A 7,893-nucleotide genomic window follows, 5' to 3' on the forward strand; every position below is an offset into this window, starting at 1 on the left:
TTCCCTTTTCGGGTAATTGGAAGACGTGCGTATATACTTCTTTCTAACTCAAATAGATACAAATACTTGAACCAAACTAAATTAAGTTCCCGGAATGAATTGAATTGAATGAATTGAATCACTACCGACGTCATAGCGTATGTATGTACATTATATACTGTACAATTATGTTGATGTACAGTTGACCTGCAGGAGGGACTCATTGACCTGGATATCATCATATCATGTCAGTCAATAACGGGACTTCCTTGCAGGAGAGGAAAAGAGGAGAAAGGAGCAAAAAAAAAAGGAGAAAAAAAAAACAGCGGGGTAAGGCCAAGGGGGAAACACGCACATTATCACACACAAAATCATTCGTCCCAATCGGGCTTCTGACGTTGATGTTTGTGGCCGTGATGTTGGAGCAGACCTGCAGGATAGCAGCACATTAGTTGCTTCTATTCACTTTGTGTATCTGTCCAGACAGGCGATTAAGTTGCTGGAGATCTTACATTGGGACTCGAGCACACGAGCGTCCCGATGTCCGGATTGTGTGCGCCAGACGTCACGCCGGAGAAGTTGTTGAAGACGACGTCGGAGATGGTGAGGTTACTCTGGAAGAAATATCGAGTTAAATATATATTTCTCTTGTAGTTTTTTTTTTTTTGATTGCATACCGGATACTCCGTGCAAAGCGTAGCATTACTCTGTCCATAGCACTGCGTAAGCTCAATCGCCCAGTCGACGTTGTCGATGTATAACGTGTCGTAGACAACATTCTTGACGCTGCCCAGGCCACCGCCGCCTTGCAGATCGGCGGAGAGCTCAGAGGGAACGCCGGGCCAGACCTTGATGCGGGCGCCGTCCTGTATACAAACCTTTAGTTCTGTGTCTGTGAACTTTGAATAATTAGGGATCTTACGGATGCATTGAACATGGAAATGTTATACACCAGCACATTCTCGACGATGTCCACCTCCCCCTTGTACTGTCCCAGCGAGCCGACAGAGATGCCGTGCGAGCCGTTGCAGTGCAGGTTCTGCACGAGGATTTCCGTGCTGTTGGGTTTGAAGGAGACGCAGTCTGCATCGTCAGTAGAACATTCATCTCGCCAAATATAACAGAGATAAACATACCATCCCCATTGTTAATAACCGAGTTCTGAATCACAATATTCTCAGACCGGTAGATATCCCACCCATCCGTATTCTTCGCCGTATTGTTACTCTTGCTGAACCCGCCAATGTTGATCCCGTCAAACAGCACGTCCGACGAGTTCGCCACCAGATGGTACCACTGCGGCGAGTAGCGCAGGTTCAGTGGGCCGATGGTCGCGCCGTGCAGCCCGATGATGCCCACCAGCACCGGCCGCAGGATCAGGTCGTTCTGCGCGTAGAGGTCGTACCACACTTGTCCGTTGCCGTCGAGTGTGCCGTTGCCGTAGATGTTGACGTCCTCGCCGCCGAGCTGGAAGAAGGTCGTCGCGTTCTGGAAGCCCTGCCGGAAGGCGTTCGCCTGCCAGTAGTTGGTGTCGTTGGTGAATTGGATGTAGCCGGTGATTTCTGCATAAGTCAGATTAACACGTACGTATGTATGTACATGCGTATAGAGAAGAGGGTTAACTTACCTAGATCGATATGCTTCAAGAACTGCAGATCGAGCGCCGTCCCAATGACGTATTGCTTGTCAAGGACGACCTTGCCGCCATCGTTGCATTCCTTCAGCGCGGACAGGATGTACTCCGAGTCGTCGGAGCCATCGCCATGGCTGGGGACATAACAGACTCTGGTTCTGGTCTGCGTGGGAGGAAGAGGATTGAAGGGCCGTTTGGGACCGACAGCGGCGTCCCGTGACAGCGAAATGCCTGCCACTAAGGAAGTTGCCAGCAGCAGGCTGAATGCAGTCAAGAGCTTCATCACGGTACAGTACAGTACAGATTCGACAGGGATCAATTGAGGCAGCAGATCTGACTTCCGATTGAAATAGAATTCAGATAAAACTGGGCATTGCCAATCTTGCTGTGCTGGTGCAGTATTGATTCTCGGATTGCAATGCAGGTATTAGTATTATGTACTGTACGTATTCTGCTGATCGACCCCTGGTCCATTTATATCACTGACATAAATTATCTACCGATAAAAACAAGCTCGGACCCTGCATTGGTTCTTTTTTGGGAGCTTCCCATGACGAATGGCCACTTAATTTCCCCAGATTTATGGAGGAAAGATCAAGCGGAGAAACTTGTTTCCTGTGGGGTTGGCTGGGGTCGAACACCGCGTGTGAAATCATCAAGGCAGCTCCATCAAAGTTCTTGCTGGATTTGGTATAGAGAAACATCGCTAGCAGGAGGCCGTTTCGATGGCTGAAATTTCTACGCTTCCGATAGGAGGGATAACTTGGACTGGAAATCGCCGATTGGGGGAAAAATTAGACGTCGAGAGGGACTTACGTAGTTGTGCAGTACCTAGCTCCCTATCTTGTTCCTTGGGGATGGGGAAGTGATAGTCTGATAGAGAATATTAAAAATCCTTTACGATTGGATCAAATCTCGCTCTACTGTAGATTTTGTTTAACTGTAGTTTATCATAATACAGCCCTAAAAACAGACTTGTCTCTGATGATGCAAACGCAAGGCACGATCCTCAGGGTGCCAACCAGGGAAAAAAAATCCAACAGCTAAGCAGGCAGCTGTCATGGCACTCTTTTTAGTTGAGTGGAAGATTTCTGACAGGTACTGCTGTTGTATGTAGATATTTATCTATTCTATCCTCAATGGGTAACCTAGGAAATTTACTCGCATTTGCAGTGAATCTTCACCATTCATTTCTGATGATTCACTCGAATGTGCTTTTGTCCAAACAATCCCAATAGGACCCTAATCAGGTCGGGAAGCTGCCAATATCAGCTGGGGAACACCGGGATGTTGAAAAGCTGTTGATCAACGTTTTTACTCTCTCTGTGTCTCTTATTTAACCGTTCAGTAACTGTCCCAAAAAAAACAATAACGTAAAATGAAATTCAATGTCGGAAAAAAATCTCTTCCTTGGTAAATTGTTCCTAAGAGACTGATATTCATAAAAAGACTAACATTGTAGCAACTAACATTTATAAAACAATAACTACTTCCTTTTTTTTTAAAAAAAAAACCGAGACTAGATTCACACTACCTTTATGATCACTATAAGCTATATCATCATTTTTACAGAGAAGATGAGGCTTCGATTTCTATCCAATTCAACCACTAGACTATCTATCTAAAGTATCTGAATTTTTGAGTTTGTGGTAGAAAGAGACATATTTTGGGTTAAAAAACACCCACTCTCCTAAACTGAAATCCATCTGTTTATCCTAGAATCAATCTAACGTCTCTCCCTAGAATCAACGTTTCTCTTAACTAACGTTGTACATATTTTGGCTTACTATTAGAAAGCCGTTATATTACCATTTTATTTTATACATTTGTCGTGGTAAAATGATTTAAAAAAAAACCATCATAACCGTTGATCAAGGGTTTTTTTTTTTCAAAACCCGGTGGTGCCGTATGGACTGCTACTCACCTCCCATTCTATTTATCCATACTGTTCCTTCTCTGTTCAACTTTCCTTCTTGATTTATTCCGTTTTGGAGCGCATATTATGACAACGCAGGCATAGACGCTATATATAGCATGCATGATTCAAGGGAGACGCAATCAGAACAAAAATATGTAATGTTAACATAAGTGACAGAATACAAAAGCTAAATCATTCTTTCGATAGAGGAAAGATAACAGTATAAGAAAAGGAGGGGGGAAGAAAAGGATCATCTTTCTCTGACAAAATATTTCAAAACACAACTCTTTGGGCAAATGTATACAATATTCCCTCATTATGTTCGACAGATTCCGGCTGCTTCGTTCCATAACTTCATGTCGAACTTGGTATTCCAAATCAGCAAATTATATTACCGGTGAATTCGTAACTCAGTAGCCTGCTACTCGATCTCAAGAAATCAATTATCAAGCATCTCAATCGCATAATCCACTACTCGATACAGAATTAGCCCCGTTTTTTTTTTTAAAAAAAAAGGCAGGTGCGTGCAACACAACTCGAAATGGATACAGATATACATCAGCACTGACATTCATTCGTTCGTACTTATTCAATTCAATTCAACATTCAATCAATCTACCAAATCCCAACTCAACGATACCCGCCCAACGTCTCGCCAAGCTCGCCTTGTGCGAGATACAGTCTTAGGGTAGTCGTGAATCCTGTTATGATACGGTAGGGGCAACATCTTCGACCCAAGGAATATAATAGCTATTCATTATTGTTGCTGTTACTGTTAGTAACTACTAGGAGACAGGATCGTTGCGTCGACCATGGCTCCAAAGTTCGAACGGCTCGTAGAGTAGAGGACCTCGACAACGGTGGATTTTGCTAGAAGAGCCTCTCGCTGGAATGATTGCAAGAGATTAAAGGTATGGCAGTCGTACATTATATGTATGTTAAATTATATTGTGAGGATAATATTTGGTTATTGTATGTGAGTAGATTGGTAGGTATTGTTTAAAGGCCAGGGTCAAATTTCCTGATCATTGGAAGAAAAAAAAAGGTCTTACATGAACAGGTAGAACGCGTAGGAACAAGCCAACCAGTAGAGATCTATACTTAGGCAGCAGCAGTTTTAGCACTTGCGACAGACCATGGATATGTTAGTTGTTTTCATGTCTTACTCTTGCATGATGTTGCTCAGCTTGTACTGTATGTACATGGATAGGCTAATAGGCCTACTGCATCAAATAGGTAGTCGTGCGAGATGTACCCCTACTATCATCAGGGTAATATTCATAAATGAGCCTATTATAATAACGTATAACAATGAGAAATATAAATTCTATCTATATTGTTAAGGCTATAGGATCATGGTTCAGTATGTGCAGGCTATTTAAATACTTGGTTCTTTGTTCATTCATTGTTTTACTAAGTAGTGATATCAATTCGCTGCAATACTCACAATAATATATGCAGGAACTGCATCATCAATATGGAAAGACTTTACTTCCTAGACACCAACATGTTCTTCACCATTGATAGATCACGTACTGTAAAGTCTATAATTTTTGGACCATTGGCGTTCTTAATGCTGTAACAATATAAATTCGTCTTGACCCAAATAAATATGAGCTAGGCTGATAAGTCAAATATAATAGGAGTAATGAGCCATGTGATTTAATATAGCAACCGAATTGGTGAAACGAAAATTATGCCCATGGACTATACATAGGTATTTGGTCCAGGCAAAGTGGAAGAAGATACTGCAGATGAGTGATGAGAGACTACAAATATAGCAAGCATCTACTTCTCAATGTAATAATGTGTGAAGACAGGTGCACATGAAGCAGCCCCTATTACGCCTTCCATATTAGTATATTATAGCCACATACAGTAGTACTAGAGCATTGCTTTCATTCATGGCAATTAAGTACCAGATCCCTAGCCTAGGTTAAATAGAACAGAACATAAATGATGTGATGTCCCTGTCCCTGTCCCTCGCTTTCTAAGATCGTAGGAAATCTCCGAAAGTTTAATCAGAAGAAGGGGGAAAAAAAAGATGGAAAAAAAAGGAAATTAAGAAAAAGATCGACATTGATTGTTACAGGCTATTTAAGAAGGCTTGGCGACCGCCTTTGCGGAATCCTTGGCAGCTTCTGTCGACGAGTCCTTGAGGCTGCGCTGGTACAGGAAGATCCGAGTCACCTGAACGACACCCACGCAGGCGAGGAAGAAGTTGACGGCAGCGAGGCTGTAATCGTCAGTTGAGTTGACCTCGTAAGTGTATGCTATGCGACGAGATGAAATAGGATTGTCCAACTTACAGCAGATTGCGAGGTTTGATGATGAAGCACCACCGAGTCCAGATGGCGCCGGTGGCCATGAGAGCGACGTTCTGAGTCAGAGAGAGCTTGTCTGCGGGACGTTGGAAGTCGGAGATACCGGCAATAACGAGCGCCCACTGTGACGATTGTCAACCATTGTTCCTGCGGCAGTTGCAAGGAGGATCTGATCTCCAGATATAGATATAATAGAATTGTGCGGATAATCCTGCGTCTCAAGGCAGGTATATTTCATATCGTACCTTCATAACGGGAGCCCTACAGAGAAAAAGAGTCGTCTTGTCAGCGCGTATTCCAAACCAGTAACAAAAATCATCCCTACCAGAAATGCACCGTCTTGATGCCCACAGGACTGTTCCATAACCGTTGAAACGTGCTCTGCTGGTCACCAGCGGCCGCGCCGGCATCGGTGCTCTGAAAACGACGGCCTTGGAAGGCTGGTCTGCGAGGAGCGACGGTCGCATGGCGGAAGGCCGCTCTGGAGTTGTGGAAGAAGCGAAGACCGACACGAGACGACATGGTGGGCGGTAGTTATACAGGAATGACAGGTTTAGGAATTTGATGACGGGCTTGCAACGGTTGTGAGAGTGGAGAGACAGTCAGGAAAACTCCGGAGAAGCAGACCTTCCGTTCAGTGTTGACCAGCACACGCTGAAACAAATGCTCCTCCAAAAAGCACGACTGTCAAGTGCCTTGATCAAGGATCAATCTGTGGAGCACAATGCTGGAGATTGATTCAGTCACACCGGGAAAGAGGCGCAATGCGATCGGATGCAAAATCGGAGAGTGACCGGCTGATGTAAGCGGAGGCAGCGGATTGGCTGGTTGCAGTTGGAGCACCTCCAAACTCCGTCGGAAACGGGTGGGATAGAAATATCAACCAACCATTGCGATTGCGCTTGCTCTCAATTGAACCAGATCTCTCCGTTTTGAGTCGGTGGAGGTTCGAGGATAGATTTGTTTACTCTCGACTGACCGACTCCCTCCCACAATGTCGGGCAAATACGTCTTCAACAAGAGTTTGAAGGAACTCCGGTTCCTTTTCTGCCAGACCTCCCCTCACAGCGAAGCCACGAGGTCTGTTGATTCTCACTACATTCTTTCTCAGTCGATAGAGCTCTGCTAACTTGGCTGTCGCAACCGCAGGACTTTCCTGAACCGGGCATACCCAACGATGAAGAAGAACAACCCCTACGTGCCGATCCTGATCCGAGAAGCGTCGGGGACGGAACCCAGGATTTTCGCCCGATACGGTACGACAACAGCACGAATATGAGATACATAGTTCTGTGTGGTACTAACTGCTCGCTTTTTCGGACAGAATTCGGCAAGGAGAAGCAGGAGCTGTTGACGGGTAGGATTCCTCCGCTTTTCTTTCGTTCGCAAGCCGAAAAGAAGATCCAAGCTGACTATTCGACAATCCTACAGGCCTGACGGATAAGGAGATCGAGGAGAAAGTCACATCGCTGGTCAAGAACGCGCTATAGTGGATATCCAATCGAAATCGAAATCGAAATACCTTGCATCGTTTGAAATTGTCTCATGACTGTCTGTTTATTATGCTTCACTCGTACCTAGCCAGCGCTGCTGCTGCTGTATCTATACTCGAAATTCGAAAATTATCCGTGAACTGGGAGAAATGATCGCGATCTTGTATACAGTTGTCTGTTCTCTCGTCGAAGATCACCGGGGGACTGGATCTTCCGCATTTCTCTATTCTACCATTTTTCTTTCCTTCCGCTCTGGATTGAAAGTTAAACCTCTGTACGAAAGTGGACTGCCATTATCATTACCATGCAGGGCAAGAACTATTCCTGATAGATGATCACTTGACAATTAGGTTTGAAATATAATAACGATGAACAATTTATTTTTTTTTAAGAATTGGATCTTTTTTTTTTCTTTTCTGTTACAGCGATCCGTTAACAGGAACCTCCCCAAACCGGAACTGCGCCCACCCCAAACTCCCCTCATTGAGCGTAAATAGCCTCGTCCCAAGATCCTCACCCGCCGCACCAGCACCGACATGCAGCGGG

General features: G+C 44.5%; 3 protein-coding genes across 3 annotated transcripts; 1 reads left to right on the plus strand and 2 right to left on the minus strand.

Annotated features, from left to right (window-relative positions):
• Window positions 1-165: 165 nt before the first annotated feature.
• Window positions 166-1,895, minus strand: VTN77DRAFT_5361 (uncharacterized protein; the record flags this gene model as incomplete). Its single annotated transcript, XM_069421522.1, has 7 exons — window positions 166-207; window positions 335-409; window positions 492-593; window positions 657-845; window positions 902-1,062; window positions 1,116-1,541; window positions 1,607-1,895. 7 exons carry the CDS (start codon window positions 1,893-1,895, stop codon window positions 166-168), a joined length of 1,284 nt encoding a protein of 427 aa, XP_069281516.1.
• Window positions 1,896-5,627: 3,732 nt separating this feature from the next.
• On the minus strand, window positions 5,628-6,376 carry VTN77DRAFT_5362 (uncharacterized protein; the record flags this gene model as incomplete). Its single annotated transcript, XM_069421523.1, has 4 exons — window positions 5,628-5,766; window positions 5,840-5,976; window positions 6,100-6,115; window positions 6,180-6,376. 4 exons carry the CDS (start codon window positions 6,374-6,376, stop codon window positions 5,628-5,630), a joined length of 489 nt encoding a protein of 162 aa, XP_069281517.1.
• Window positions 6,377-6,848: 472 nt separating this feature from the next.
• On the plus strand, window positions 6,849-7,344 carry VTN77DRAFT_5363 (uncharacterized protein; the record flags this gene model as incomplete). Its single annotated transcript, XM_069421524.1, has 4 exons — window positions 6,849-6,934; window positions 7,004-7,110; window positions 7,179-7,211; window positions 7,286-7,344. 4 exons carry the CDS (start codon window positions 6,849-6,851, stop codon window positions 7,342-7,344), a joined length of 285 nt encoding a protein of 94 aa, XP_069281518.1.
• Between the last annotated feature and the right edge of the window lie 549 nt (window positions 7,345-7,893).

This window comes from Rasamsonia byssochlamydoides (assembly GCF_041956645.1).
Source record: "Rasamsonia byssochlamydoides strain NRRL 3658 unplaced genomic scaffold VTN77scaffold_4, whole genome shotgun sequence".
NCBI lineage: Eukaryota > Fungi > Ascomycota > Eurotiomycetes > Eurotiales > Trichocomaceae > Rasamsonia > Rasamsonia byssochlamydoides.